The sequence below is a fragment of the Molossus molossus genome, unplaced genomic scaffold (assembly GCF_014108415.1).
Source record: "Molossus molossus isolate mMolMol1 unplaced genomic scaffold, mMolMol1.p scaffold_m16_p_12, whole genome shotgun sequence".
In the NCBI taxonomy this organism is placed as follows: Eukaryota; Metazoa; Chordata; class Mammalia; order Chiroptera; family Molossidae; genus Molossus; species Molossus molossus.
Window position 1 is genome coordinate 103,205,887 of NW_023425347.1, and position 14,639 is coordinate 103,220,525.

Here is a 14,639-nt window from a genome sequence, read left to right on the forward strand (position 1 = left end):
CAGTGGGTCTGGTCCTTGGTGTGGGATGTGGGGTGGCCACGCAGCCTCTCCAGGTGCTGTAGGCCTTCCTGGGCCGAGAGCTTCCTTCCCAGCAGCACGGGAGTGGTTGCCACCCGCTGGGGCAGGCATGGGGGTGCACAGGGGCTCTGCCAAGCCCTCTCGGGTGGGGTGGGGATCAGGGCACCCACATCTGTTCCTGAGGCCCGACTGCAGCCGAGCCCTCGGGGGCCACTTCTGTCCCTCACCCCTCAGCAGTGGGAGGGTCCAGGGTGGTCCAGGTGGCTGGAGGGAGTTCTGCCCCCTCTCCTGGGCAGTCTCCAGGCTCCTGGATGCCCGAATGCTGCCTCCGCCGTGCCCACTGGCAGCCCCGCTCCCAGACCTTGCCCACCTGTGCTCTCCAGCAGACCCCTTTCACTGTGCTCCATGTTCCTCGTCCCCTGCCCACTGTGACCACCCTGCTCACCCAGGGGGCGGGTGCCAGGGGGGCTCTGTGGGGAGGAGGGCACAGGGGGGTGCCCTCGTGGGGGTGGCTGAGGTTCTTCCTCTCCCCCATGCAGAGTGTCCAGCGGGGACATTCGGCGTGAACTGCTCCGGCTCCTGCTCCTGCGGTGGCGCCCCTTGTGACGGGGTCACGGGGCAGTGCCTGTGCCCACCTGGGCGGACGGGGGATGACTGTGGGGCAGGTGAGTGGCAGGCCTGTCCTGTGGTCCTCGACCCCCCTGTGCTGGGCCACTGCGTGTGGGGCTGGGAGTGGGGTCCACGCTGCCCTGACGTGTGTCCACCGAGCGGCACCAAGAACCCCCGTCCGTGGGAAGGGTGCCCCGCGGGCCGCAGCCCTCCCCAGAGGGGCCCATGGTTTGCCCTCCAGGCTGCTTGTTTACTGTGTGGGGGTCTCCGGCCCCTCTGATGGGCCCCGCATGCCTGCTGAGCCACCGGGGCAGCCTGAGGGGGCGCCGGGAGTTCCTCCAGCCCTTCCTCCCTCCCGCCCCCGTGCAGGGGCTCGGTGCTGGGCCAGACCCCAGCAAGGCCCAGGGAGGCTGACTAGGTGGGGGTGGGCCAGACTGTCCCGAAGGCCACTGGGGGCTCGGCTGCCAGGAGATCTGCCCGGCGTGTGAGCACGGTGCTGCCTGTGACCCCGAGACCGGAGCCTGCCGGTGCCGCCCCGGCTACACGGGCAGCCGCTGCCAGGACGGTGAGTGCCACCCTGCCCGGCTCAGCCCTGCGGTGCTCTGTGGCCCCCTCACACTCCCCCTCCTCCCCTGCAGTGTGCCCAGCAGGCTGGTTTGGGCCCAGCTGCCACATGAGATGCTCCTGTGCCAACGACGGGCACTGTGACCCGGCGACTGGACGGTGCAGCTGTGCCGCGGGGTGGACTGGCCTCAGCTGCCAGAGAGGTGGGCACCCTTGTCCAGCGCCCCTCCCCTGGGGAAGCCCCCACCCCAGATGTGGGGGCTGGGGCCGGCAGGAGCCCTGCCCCGACCTGGCTGGTGCCCGTGGGCTCCACTGGGCCTGCGAGGGTGACAGGCTCTGTTGCAGCCTGTGACAGTGGGCACTGGGGACCCGACTGCGGCCACACCTGCAACTGCAGTGCCGGCCACGGGAGCTGCGACGCCGCCAGCGGCCTGTGCCTGTGCGAGGCCGGCTACGTGGGCCCGCGGTGCGAGCAGCGTGAGTCCTGGCCTGACCGCAGCCGTGCGCTCTGTGTGCACACTTGGGGGCACACGTGCACACGCACACACGGCACACACATGTGAGCGCACACGCGGTCATGCATGCACACACACACAAAGGCACAACACACACACAAAGGCACAGTGCAGGCGTGTGCACACATGCACACACATGCACGTGTGTGTTGGGGGCCCTCGCTCTGCCCGCTTGTCCCCAGACACGCAGGGGATCTATCACCTGAACTCAGCCAGCTTCCCCTCCCAGCCCGGGCCCTGGCACAGCCCGCAGGGCCCCTGGAGAGGAGAGGAAGGTGGCTGCCAGGAATGACGGCCGTGCCTCTTGGTGTGCCCTGAGCTGAGCTGGGCCGGGTCCTCCTACGAGGAGCCCGAAGGTCACACCGGGGGCCCTGCCTTTCCTGGGGCTCGGTTCCTACCTGGGCGGGGGGGGGGGGCAGAGGCAGTGGGGGAGCCCAGCACCCCTGGGGCAGGGAGGGGCTTCTCCATGAGCCAGCTTCAGCCCTCTCGTTCCTGCCCCCTCGGGATGGCAGAGCCCCAGACAGAACTGGGTGAGGCTCACTGTGCCCCAGCTGATGGTGGGCCGGGGCTGTGTCTCAGCCTGTCCCCAGGGCCACTTTGGGCTGGGCTGTGGGCGGCAGTGCCAGTGTGAGCATGGGGGGGCCTGTGACCACGTCAGTGGGGCCTGTACCTGCCCGGCCGGCTGGAGGGGAACCTTCTGTGAGCGAGGTGAGCTGGGGAGGGGCGGGGCTGGGGTGGCCAGGAGGTGGCCAGGGGCTGTGACCCCGCTGTCTCCCCTTTTTGCCCCCACTCCTGCAGCCTGCCCGGCTGGCTTCTTCGGACTGGACTGTCGCCACGCCTGTGACTGCTCCGCCGGGGTGCCCTGCGATGCCGTGAGCGGCACCTGCCTCTGCCCTGCCGGCCGCCGGGGCCCCCGCTGTGCCCAGAGTGCGTGAGGCCCGCCAGCCCTGGGCTGCAGGCGGGGGGCGGGGCCCTGGGGTCCAGCTGGCTGTCCAGAGCTGCCAGGTGGTCACCCTGGAACACCGCTCGGTCCCCCTAAGTGGTCCACCCGAGGGCTGTCCAGGAGAGGGACAGTGGCCCAGCCAGCCCAGGGACCCTGGCCGTGTGCCCAGCTGCCCCTGCCAGGGTCTGTCTCCCAGGCCCCTGAGCACCCTCTCTCCTGCAGCCTGCCCAGCCCTCACCTACGGGCACAACTGCAGCCAGGCCTGCTCCTGCTTCAATGGGGCTTCCTGTGACCCGGTCCACGGGCAGTGCCGCTGTGGCCCTGGCTGGACGGGTCCCAGCTGCCTGCAGGGTAAGCTTGGCCCAGCAGCCTGCGGCCAGGGCTTGTACTTCCCCGTCTTGGGGGGATGGAAGGCCCACCTGGATGGGCAGGGATGGCTGGGGCGCCTGGCACCTGGGGGAAGGAAGGAAGGTGGGTGCTTAGGACCCACCCTGCAGAGCTCCCCACAGCCGGGTGCCTGGGCAGGTTGTCGCAGGGACAGCAGTGGGCGAGGTCCCCACCCCGCTCTGATGTTGGGCTCTGGGCTGGCCCTCCTGGGGGAGGCGGGGTCGAGCCCTGTGGGCCTGGCTGGCGGGCGGACGCTCCCTCTCTGCCCCCAGCCTGCCCCTCGGGTCTGTACGGTGAGAACTGCCGGCACGCCTGCCTCTGCCGGAACGGGGGTACCTGCGACCCCGCCTCGGGCCACTGCACCTGCAGGGAGGGCTGGGCCGGCCTGGCCTGTGAGCAGGGTGAGCTGGGCGGGCCGAGGCGGGCCGGGACCCCGGGCTCTGTGGAGCCAGGGCTGCTGCCCCAGGGGCCCGGTGCAGCCCCTCCCTGTGGCCAAAGCTGGCTTTCTGCTTGGGGTGGGGACAGCGTCCTGGCTGTGGCTTCGGGCCGTCAGTGTGACCAGCCCCCATACCTCCCCTTCCTGGAGACGGGAGGGACCCGGGGTTCTGGTGCGGAGGTGAGGGTGGGTCCCAGGGTCGTAGCCCTGCCCCCGGAGGTGGCCTCACCCGTTCGCACCCCGCAGAGTGCCCCCCAGGGCGCGTCGGAGCTGGGTGCCAGCAGAGCTGTGGGTGCCTCAGCGGTGGCCTCTGTGACCCGCACACGGGCAGCTGTCTCTGCCCCGCTGGCTGGACTGGTGACAAGTGTCAGAGCCGTGAGTGGGATGGTGGGGGGCCGTGCAGAGGGCCCGGCTGCCCCGCTTGCCCACAAGGGGTGGCCTCCGCCCACTCCAGCTGTGGGTCCTCAGCAAGGAGGTCACGTGCCACGTCGGGGGCGGGGCTGCTGTCTGGGGTCCAGGGTCCCCTGTGAGAGGGTCTCGGCTGGCCCAGACCGCCCATCGTCTGGTCCTGCAGCCTGTGCCCAGGGCACGTTTGGGGCTCACTGTGAGGAGCGCTGCGCCTGCCGGCGGGGAGCCCGCTGCCACCACGTCACGGGGGCCTGCCTCTGTCCCCCAGGATGGAGCGGCGTGCGCTGTGACAGTGGTGAGCCCCCAGCCCTGCCCGCACCCGGTGGGGCGCCTTCCACCCTGGGGGCCCTGCAGGCCAGCGCTGGCCGAGGGCTCCCCCCAGCTCCCCCTCCCTGCAGCCTGCCCGCGTGGCTGGTTCGGAGATGCCTGTGCCCGGCGCTGCCTGTGCCCGCCCGATGCCCCCTGCCACCACGTCACTGGGGAGTGTGGCTGTCCCCCAGGCTCCACTGGGCCTGGCTGTGAGCAGGGTAGGTGACCGAGTCGGGGGGCCTGGGGGAGTGGGTGGCTCCGGCCACATGTCCCCCCGAGCTCTGCCTCAGAATCTCATGCCGAGAGGGTGCCACGGGGGTGACTCTGGGAGCCTGTTCCGGGGCTGGGCCAGGACTGACCCCTCCACCTGCACCCCAGCCTGCCGGCCTGGCACCTTTGGGGAGAACTGTGGGCAGAAGTGCCGGTGCCCCAGCAAGAACCAGGCCTGCCACCCTGCCTCGGGGGCCTGCGTGTGCTCCGCTGGCTACCACGGCGCCGGCTGCCGCCAACGTGAGTGCTGCCAGGTGTCCGGGGCCGTCCTCGGGGAGGCCGCCGCGTGGGTGCAGGGCGGGGGCCGGGGCTCTGCGTGGGGGCAGACCCAGCCCCTTAGCCCTCGGCCCCTGGCGGCTGGCCTCCCCCACAGGGTGCCCTTCCGGGCGCTTTGGGCCCGGCTGTGAGCAGCTGTGTGAATGTCTCAACGGGGGCTCCTGCGACGCGGCCTCGGGGGCCTGCGCGTGCCCGGCTGGCTTCCTGGGGGCCGACTGCAGCCTCAGTGAGTGGCTGGGCCTTGGGGGGCGGGCCTCACCCCCGTCTGCGGGAGGACAGCCCCTGACCACCCTCCTCCCTGGCCCTCCTGCGGCCCCAGCTGGGCGAAGCTGGGAGGGTCCCTGCAGGCTGTGTGCTGTGCCCTCCCCAGCTCATGCCCACCAGGCTGGGACACCGCGGTGAGGCCAGCGGGCACCCTGCCGAGAACAGGGCCTTTCCCGAAGTCGGGGACTTTCCACCCACCCGGAAGCTGGTGGGGTGGGACCGGGGCCCAGTGAGTCACAGTCGCAGCCGAGCTCCCCGCAGAACCTCCCGGGCTGCGAGATGTCAGAGGGGCGGGGCGGGGGCAGGGCAGGCAGTGTGCTCTGTCGGGCTCCTCCCTGCCACTCTGTCCCCACCCGGCGGAGGAGGAGGGGTCCCACCCGGGGGCGACCACCCTCCTGTTTCCTCCTGGCAGCCTGTCCACAGGGCCGCTTTGGCCCTGGCTGTGCCCACGTGTGCAGGTGTGGGCAGGGGGCGACCTGCGACCCCGTGACGGGCACCTGCACCTGCCCCCCGGGGAGGACCGGCGCCCACTGTGAGCATGGTGAGTGTCCGCCCAGCTGCCGCCTGGGCATCTCCGGGTGTCACTCCAGCAGCCACGGGTGGCGCAGTGGGTCTCGTGGCGCGTTCACACCCGTGGCCTCTGTGGACCCCCTGTCCCTGCTGAGCGCCCCGGGGTCAGCGGTGTCCGCTCGGGTCAGCGGGCCGTCGACACCTCCCTACGCCTTCCCTTCACCATGGCCCCTGCCTCAGGCCGTCCAGTGACCTGTTCCCATCCCTGTGTCCAGTGGGGGACTGAACAGGGTCCCACTCGCCCTGTAAAATGGGGCGTCAGGTGGCTGTTCAGTCTGAGGATGGAGCTCCTGGCTGGTCTCCTGGGAATGGGGGCCTTCTGGTCCTTGCTGCTGGGCCCAGGGGCTGGGGTCCTGATGGAGGGGCTGGAGCACAGGCCGTGGTGGAGAAATGGGACGGCCCTGGGGACAGGTGTGGAGCTCACGGCCATGCCCACAGCCCTTAGCCTGACCCTCTGGTAGGTCTTAGCCCCTGCCACCCTCTGGTCCTCTGAGGGGGGCTGGTGACACCCTCTGGGCCTCCTCCTGTGTCAGCCGAGGGCAGAGGCCCCAGAACCTGGCTCCAGCCAGGCCACATCCTCACCCCCGAGGACTGCAGCCGTGGCCGTCTGGAGTTCAGGCTTGGAGTAGGCACCTGTGCAGAGTGCCACCACCTCCAGGGAGGCTTCCCTGACCTCTCCCGTCGGCTGGGCAGGCACTCGAAGGCCCTGGAGGACCCTGGCCCCTTTCCCCCTGACTTGGCCTCGGCTCTGGGTCAGGCGTGGCCGTTGCTGACCGGAAGGGTGGACGAAGGGGCAAGACGTGGGCGGAGTCCTCCCTGGCACGTGTGTGCCCAGGGTGCGGCCTGGCCCTGAGCGGCCCTGGGAGACTGCTGTCGAATGAATGAGCGATCTGCGGGGCCAGAGCTCCAAGTCGTGTCCGGCGTCTGTCCCTAGACTGTCCCCAGAACCGGTTTGGCACGCGCTGCGAGCACCTGTGCGCCTGCAGGAACGGGGGCCTGTGCCACCCCACCAACGGCAGCTGCGCCTGCGGCCTGGGCTGGACGGGGCCGCGCTGTGAGCGGGGTGAGTGTCCAGCGGGCTGGAGGGTCGGCTCCCGGTCACCCGGTCAGGCGAGGGCCCGAGGGGCGTGTGCCCCCTGCCCCGAGACAGAGCCTGCCCGCCGCCCTCTGCAGCCTGCCCCGCCGGGCGCTACGGTGCCTCCTGCCACCTGGAGTGTTCCTGCCGCAACAACGGCACCTGTGAGCCCGCCATGGGCGCCTGCCGCTGCGGCCCCGGCTTCTACGGCCAGGCCTGCGAGCACTGTGAGTCCGGGGAGGGGACCCCGGCCCGGCGTCCACGCCTCCCGCCGCCTCGGGCCTGGGCTGACCTGGGCTCCTGGGGGCGATAGGGCCTGGCCCCAGATTGCAGGGGGGTCAGACCTCCTGCCGGAGCCCAGGCTGTGATGGGGGAGCTGGGCCTGGGTGGGAGGAAGGGGGAGCCCAGAGCCCTGAACCCAGTCTTTTGCCCACTTGGGTAAACTGAGGCAGGAGCTCTGACCCGGTCTCCTTCAGCCTGTCCCCCTGGCTTCCACGGTGCTGGCTGCCAGGGGGTGTGTGGGTGTCAGCATGGAGCCCGCTGCCACCCGGTCAGCGGCCAGTGTCTCTGCCCCCCTGGCTTCCACGGCCAGTTCTGCGAGAGGGGTGAGTGCCCCCCCCACCCTGGCCCTGTCCAGTCGGCGTGGGACGGGGGACACGCTGAGCCCACCCCCACCCCACCCCCACCAGGGTGTGAGCCCGGCTGGTTTGGAGAGGGCTGCCGTCAGCGGTGTGACTGCGAGGCTGGGGTGACCTGTGACCCTGTCAGCGGCCACTGCCTTTGTCCCCCGGGGCGCATGGGGGCCGCCTGTGACCTGGGTGAGTCTGCGGTCCCCCTGGTGGGGCACAACTGTGGGTTTCTGTCAGGGGCAAGTGTCCATCACGTGGGCCTAGCCGCCTGTGCTGCGCCCCTGTCCCCAGCCTTCTGCAGGGTCACCTGCTCAGAGCACCTAGCTGTCAGGGCCACACCTGTCCTCAGGTCACCCCAGAGTTCCCGGAGTGACCTCTGCCCAGGGTGGAGGCTGAGGTCATGGGAAGAGGCCCCGGTGGGGTGGGAGGAGACCTTAAGTGCACTCCTCGGCAGGGATGGGCGGGGCCATCCTGTCTGTGGTCTTGCTGTGGGGGTGCAGCCCCAACCGCCAGGCCCCCCTTCACTGTCAGGGGGGTGGGCAGGAACTCTGGGACTGTGGGCAGGTACTTGGTACCTGGTATTTCCCGTGAGAGCGCTTACCCGGGGCAGGGACGCAGGCTGGAGGCTCTGCCCCTGCCCCACCCCATGCACAGGGGGCCCAGGCTGGCGGCCAGGAAGGCACTCAGGCGCCCCCTCTGCCCCTCCCCCGCAGACTGCAAAGGGGGCTTCTTCGGGCCAGGCTGTGCCCTGCGCTGTGACTGCGGGGGTGGCGCCGACTGTGACCCTGTCAGTGGCCGGTGTCACTGCGTGGATGGCTACACAGGGCCCACATGCCGACAGGGTGAGTCAGGCTCTTGGGGAGAGTGGACGGGACACTGCTCTCAGCCCAGCCCCGGGCCCAGGCCCGTCCTCTGCACGTGCAGAGCTGACCTATCCTGGTGCTCTGGGGTTCCCATGGCTTCCCATGGGCAAGCGTAACCTTGCAGCCCGGGACCTTGGAGCAGGACTTGGCATGCTGCCACGCCCAGGCAGCCCACCAGCTTCAGCACCAGACCTTGGCCAGGGCGGGCTCCTCCCCCACGGGCCAGGGCCTGGGCGCTGCCGCCGACCTTACCCCGCTTGTGCGGACATAATGTTGGCTGTGGCGGCATCTGGTGGTCAGGTGTGGTACTGCACCACGGGACCAGACCCGCCTTGGGCAGGCCTGACATTTGAGGGGGGTGGGGTACTGCCTGCCTGAGGCCCTGGGAGAAGGCAGACAGCCAGGGCTTCGTGTCCCCCTGCTTTGGAGTGGACCTGGCTAGGTCTGTAGTGAAGTTCCCTCCCCCACATCCAGCCCAGAGCGCCCCCCAATGGTGCCTGGACAAGGCAGGGCTGGGAGTACTCATTAGGAGAGGGGAAGAGGCCCCATTATTTGCATAGGAGCCCCCCCCCCCTCGCAGGCCTGGAGTCCCCTTACTGCTGTCCACAGAGTGGGGACTAACGTGACTGTCTGCCTTCATTCAGGTGGGCCCCAGCTCCCTGGGATCCTGTCCCCAGCCCTGGGCCCAGGTAAGGGGGTTGGGTGGCATTTGGTGGCGTCACTGGTGCATCAGCAGCAGTCTAAGGCCAGAGGAGGGAACCTCAGAGACTCGCCCCGGGGGTGACGGGAGGGGAGGCTGGAGCCGGAGAGCAGGCAGGACGTGGTGATGCCTCCCGCCCCGAGCCGACCCTCCTTCCTCCTGTCCCTGCAGCGGCCTCACATGGCGCCCCTGGAGGACCAGCGCCCGGCTCCCCAGCAGGGCCGCCTCCCGGTGCCACCAAGGGGACCCAGGGGCTCTGAGGAGGACGCTACGGGCCCGGACTGCGGCTCGCTCTCGTTTCCGAGGGCTGTGGACTACTGCGCCTCCTCTCTGCAAGGATCCTCGGGCCTCCGGGAGGGAGGCTCCGCCGGGCCCAGCTCCTCTGGCCCAGGCGGGTGGCCTGGCCTGGCCGAGGGGCCCCGCGCTCCTGCCCCCCGGGTGCAGGTGGGGCCCTGCCCGCCCAGCAGGCTCTTTGGTGCTAGGCGCTGGGACAGGTGCCGCCCGGCCGTGTTTATAGGATGGTATTTATGGGTGCTGTCTCCTGCCTGCCCCGGGAAGCCGGACTCAGGACTGCGCGGCTCCGAGGGGCCCGGGGCAGGGGCGTGTGGAACCCAGTGAGTCAAGAAAGGCGCAGCCGCTTCTCGAGGCCGTGTGTGTGCTCTGTGCGCCGGCCCGGGGGGTGCGCCGGCCTGGGGGTCCGCGGACAGGAGTCTCCCCTGACCAGGGGGGCCCGACAGGTGCCCTGCTCCTCCCTGGCAGTGGGGTACCAACAAGCAAAGCTGGGGTGTACCCAGAGCTCTAGAGGGACAGCAGGGGCGGCCCCGGCGGAGGGATCTGCTAGAGCCAGGCGCCCGACACCCGGGAAGCAGCTGGTCCTAGAGCCTGCGGGCGGATGGGGTGCCTGGCCCGAGAGCAGGGGTGGTGTGGGGGCGGCCTGACCCCTCCTACCCTCAGCCCAGAAACAGTGGTGAGGAGAGAACAGCACGGGGCGGCGTGGCCAGTAGAGAGGGTCGGACCCAATCGTCACTCCGGCACAGGGTCCGAGCCGTAGCCCCGTCCCCGCGCCCGCCAGCAGCCAGCCCAAGGGCAAAGGACCTCGTGGGGCAAACCGTGGAGGGCTCTGGGAAGCCTCGCCCCTTACACGGAGGGAAACGGGCCCCAGAGGCGGCCAGAGGAACGAGCCACGCGTTCAGCAAATGCGCGAGGATCCGGGCGGGGGCGGGGAGGAGCCAGGCGGTTAGAGGAGCCCGTGGAGACTGAGCGGGCCGGCGGCACGGACACCCCAGCCAGGACGGACACCCCAGCCAGGACGGCCCCGCAGGCAGCGGGAGGCTCAGAGGGCACACAGAGGGAGGGTCCCCGGCACGGAGAGGGAGGGTGCGCGTCCCTCTAAGGGACAGGAAAGTCCTGGCGCGGAGCCACAGCGAGCGCGCTCGGACGAAGGTGGACGCCTCCCGCAGGGGGCTGCGCGCGCACAGTGCACGCACAGAGGCCCGGCCAGGGGCCCTCTGCAGGCTGACGGCGCAGAGCGGTTCCGAGAGGCCCAGCAGAGGAGCCGAGTCAGCGGCCTCAGCCTTGGCAACGGAAACGCTCCAAGACAGGGGCTCGGATGTTCTGTTCACGTTTAAGATGTGAACCTTGAACTTGACGTCCTGCTGAACTACCACCCCACAGCTCAGCCCGGCTCAGGGGGCTCCGTCCTCGGGGGTCCCCACGGGAACCCGCCCTGCGCCGTGCTCCCGGGGGGCTCCGTCCTCGGGGGTCCTCCACGGGAACCCGCCCTGCGCCGTGCTCCCGGGGGGCTCCGTCCTCGGGGGTCCTCCACGGGAACCCGCCCTGTGCCGTGCTCCCGGGGGGCTCCGTCCTCGGGGGTCCCCACAGGAACCCGCCCTGCGCGGTGCTCCCCAGGGGCTCCAGCAGGGAGAGGAAGAGCCTGGGGGTGGGGGTGGGGGCCCGAGTGAGCCGCACTCTCCAACCTAGTGAGTGAGAGGAACCTTCCTGTTTATTGACAACTGAAACTACAGACGGTTGCTCCCCCCCACCCCCCGCATGTGCTCGCTCCAGTCACCCCTGCCGGTGGACAGATTGTGACAAGAGGCGTAGCCACCACCAGGGGCCTGAAGGTGTCTAACTGCCAAAGGACCTGGAGGAAACGTCTCTGCATGGGCAGGTGGGGAGAAGGAAAAATAGCGCAATGAAGAAGAACATGGATGGCCAAGTCATAATGGAAATGGCTCCGAATGATCCAACACCAGGTCCTTGGACTGCGGTCAACGTCGGGTCAACATCGCTCAGCAGTATTTCACTGTAAGAGACCCCCGGGCGCATAGACGGACGCTCGCGCAGCGGACCCGGACCTGTGCGGGAATTTCAGCCTCAGGGACTGTACCGACACACACACGTACACACACACTACAGTCGGGCTCAGCACTCAACAGCAATGGCCATAGAATGGGTAGAAACACAGTTATTATGGGTGATTTTATTTTTTATTAAAAAAAATTTCTTTATTGATTTTAAAGAGGAAAGGAGAGAGAGAGAGAAACATCAATGAGAGAGGACATCAACTGGCCACCTCCTGCATGCCCCCGACTGGGAATCAGGCCCACAACTTGGGCATGTGCCCTGACCGGGAGTCGAACCGTCAACCTCTTGGTGCAGGGGTCGATGCTCAGCCACTGAGCCGCACTGGCTGGGCTATCATGGGTGATTTCTTCTTTTGGTACGTGCCCTTAGCAGGAACCGAACCTAGGACTCTGGTCCGCAGGCCGACACTCCAACCGCTGAGCCGCACGGGCCGGGCTATCATGGGTGATCTTAACGTGCTCTGCACAAAAACCAAGAGGTTAAGCAAAAAGACGTAAGCGATGATGAACTTTTAATAAGCGTTCACACACGTTATATCTTATATATCACACCCATGGATGCACATATTTATATATACGTATATACACTTTATACTCAGCCGAAGGAGGATAAAACATTCATCAAAATCAAAATTTCTTTGAAGACTAATAAGAAAAAAACTCTAGCGAGAATATTGATTTTCTAAATGTAAAGCAAAACAACAATAATAATAATACGAACAGCCGTGTACCAGAAAATTTGGACACTGGAAAAAATTGATACGTTTTGGGGACAATACAACATGTCAGGATTGGGGCAGGTAGAAATAACCTGAATAAACCCAGAACGTCAGTGAGTGCGGAGAGCAGTCAAAGCTCCCCCGCCCCTGTGAAGCTGGAACAGTGCTGGTGCAGGTGGTCGATCTGGCTTTCATGAAAGACGCCGGGAACTTACCCAGTAGGGTTATTCAAAACTTTCGAGGGAAACAGCTCGCTTCACTAGGCCTCCATCAACGTCCCCAGCACGGGGACAGCACAAGAAAAGAGAATGACCGGCGTGTTATGTGTACACAGAAATCCCCAATAACATGTTAGCTCCTCAGGCAGACACATTCTAAAACAGCATCCAGTTGAGCCAGGAGACTCGATTTCAGAGCCGGGACAGGTGACGTCAGATGTGCCCGGGTGTGCGGATGAGACAAGAAAGCAGATGATCTGGACAGAAAGGGGCTGTGACAGTGAGGTGTCGTGAGTCCCCTGCACGTTGGAGAAACCAGTGGGCTCAGGTCTATCCACACAAAGCTTTGCCCACTTGGTGCACCTCGGGCTGCTGCCCTTCCTCCTCGCTTTGTCCGCGATGGCTCTCCACCGCCCTGGTGGGACAGCCTCCCCGCTAGGGGGCAGCGTCTGCAAAGCTCGGGCTGCTTGCTGAGAGTCGGGCCACCGGGCAGGACCTGCGTGGGGCTCTGGAATCACTGGGACAAGTGAAGATTCCCTCACGGTGGAGAATCGGATGGACGTCCCTGTCACCACCTCCACCCCGGCAGAGCTGGGGAGGCCAGAAACGAGGGGTGAGGGTCTGTGGGATGTTGGGGCGGACACAAACCGCCCTGGTTCTCAGGGATGGGCTGTTTCTTTGGAGGAGCCCAAAGGGCCAACAGACAGACTTGCAGGGCTGATAGGCACCAGCCAAGGTGGGCCACCAAGTCATGCGGGTGTGTAACGTGGGAAGTTACACAAACCAACCGTCTAACACTGGCCATACTGACTGGAGAACAGAATGATGCCACCCAAAGGGCAACGGACGCTGTAAACACCTGGCCCGTCGGCAGGCAGAGGGATGTGTGGACTTCCACCAAGTCCAGGGGTCTCCCGGGGCCTGGGCGTGAGGACCGCCCCCTCCAGCCAGTGTGCGCGTCTGACGGGATCCGGTCTGGTCAGATCCAGTGACGGGCTAGACAGGTGACGGGGCAGGGATTGGGGTGTCCAACGGGGATGAGGGTCTGCTCTCGGGAATGGTGGCAAACAGCAGTGACGAGGAAGTGGGTGCGGCTCGGGAACCCTGTGGCAGCGAGGGTACAGATGGAGGAGCGGAGACCTGCGACCCCAACTCGACTGGCGAACGGCTCTACTCCCAAGGGCCCCAAATCGGGGGGCCTGGGGACTGCTACTGAGGCCTGGGGGATGGGGACCTGCAGGCTCTGGTCCCGTGTGGACAGTCGGGAGGCCTCCCATGCCTCGAACCCTGGAGCTTGGCACAGTGCCCCTGCGGCCACCGGGGGAGTTGAGGAAGGTGAGCCCAGTCCCCTGGAGAGGTGGGGGTGGGGGCCTGATCCCAAGGGCATGGTGGGCATAGAGTGGCACCTAGATCCTAAGCCCATGTTGGGGTGAGGAGCAAGAATGAGGTTACTGGAGCCCTGGGCAATGTGGCTCTGTTGATTGGAGTGTCATCCTGTATACAGAAAGGTTGTGGGTTCAATCCCCGGTCAGGGCATGTACGGAAGGCAACCAATCGGTGGTCTCTCTCCTGTTGATGTTTCTCTCCCTTCCTTTCTCTAAACTCAGTGAGCATGTCCTCAGGTGAGGTTACCAGAACACACAGCCTTGAGTTAGGTTCCCTGTCCCTGAGGACGGGAAGGTGCTCAGCCGCGGATTGACTGGGATTCTAGGAAGCCTTGATGTCTCCCAGCAAACCCGCGACCCTGACGTGAGCAAGGGTCTTTGGGGCTCAGTTTCCTCACCTGCGACAGGAGGGCTGGTGCAAGGCTGGGCCTGATCCTACTTGGAAGGATCTGAGCTCGCCTAGCCTGCCCTCCACAGGTGGACCAGCCATCCCCAACAGCCTCTGGTGGCCGCCCTCCCCAGCATCCTGGGACGTCCTTCCTCCAGGCTAAGCAGTCTGACTCCTCCTTGCTTATGAGGCGCAGGGGGCTTCAACCACTCGAACTGGATGTTTCGTTCCTGCCCCAGGTTGCAAATTTGAGGTGTGGCCTTGAGGGCTTTCCAGGCCCATTTTGCTCCATTAACTGAAACCATGCCAGGCAAAGGGTGGGCAGTGGGCAGGCGTGCCCTTGCTGAGAACTTGGGGTCAGCTGTGAGAACAAGCAGGTGGACTCTGGGCAGCTGGGCTCATACATGCTGCCACCCATTGGTTTCTGTACAATGTACACATGTGCACCTGCACAGACATCTGCCACATACACATGCACCTGGGCATGCACACACACACATGCACATACATGCCTGCACACATACACATGCACCTGGGCATGCACACAAACACACATGCACATACATGCCTGCACACATACACATGCACACACACCTGCCACATACACATGCACCTGGGCATGCACACATGCCTGCACACATACACATGCACCTGGGCATGCACATACACCTGCACACATACACGTGCACCTGGGCACAGATACCTGCACATACACTTGCACACAAAC

The 14,639-nt window shown here is 66.5% G+C and overlaps 1 protein-coding gene across 1 annotated transcript in view; it reads left to right on the forward strand.

The window, feature by feature from the left end:
* The window catches only part of MEGF6 (multiple EGF like domains 6), a 33,349-nt gene extending 23,934 nt beyond the window's left edge, over positions 1-9,415 (forward strand). Inside the window, exons 15-35 of the mRNA XM_036256850.1 lie at positions 558-683; positions 1,061-1,192; positions 1,266-1,394; positions 1,537-1,668; positions 2,286-2,414; positions 2,505-2,633; positions 2,872-3,000; positions 3,309-3,437; positions 3,719-3,847; positions 4,047-4,175; positions 4,279-4,407; positions 4,568-4,699; positions 4,833-4,961; positions 5,412-5,540; positions 6,504-6,632; positions 6,743-6,871; positions 7,121-7,249; positions 7,334-7,462; positions 7,987-8,115; positions 8,781-8,825; positions 9,008-9,415. Of these exons, the coding sequence (XP_036112743.1) occupies positions 558-683; positions 1,061-1,192; positions 1,266-1,394; positions 1,537-1,668; positions 2,286-2,414; positions 2,505-2,633; positions 2,872-3,000; positions 3,309-3,437; positions 3,719-3,847; positions 4,047-4,175; positions 4,279-4,407; positions 4,568-4,699; positions 4,833-4,961; positions 5,412-5,540; positions 6,504-6,632; positions 6,743-6,871; positions 7,121-7,249; positions 7,334-7,462; positions 7,987-8,115; positions 8,781-8,825; positions 9,008-9,096 (2,591 nt within the window). The 3' untranslated portion in view covers positions 9,097-9,415. The remainder of the gene's footprint in view (positions 1-557; positions 684-1,060; positions 1,193-1,265; positions 1,395-1,536; positions 1,669-2,285; positions 2,415-2,504; positions 2,634-2,871; positions 3,001-3,308; positions 3,438-3,718; positions 3,848-4,046; positions 4,176-4,278; positions 4,408-4,567; positions 4,700-4,832; positions 4,962-5,411; positions 5,541-6,503; positions 6,633-6,742; positions 6,872-7,120; positions 7,250-7,333; positions 7,463-7,986; positions 8,116-8,780; positions 8,826-9,007) is intronic.
* Positions 9,416-14,639: the final 5,224 nt, after the last annotated feature.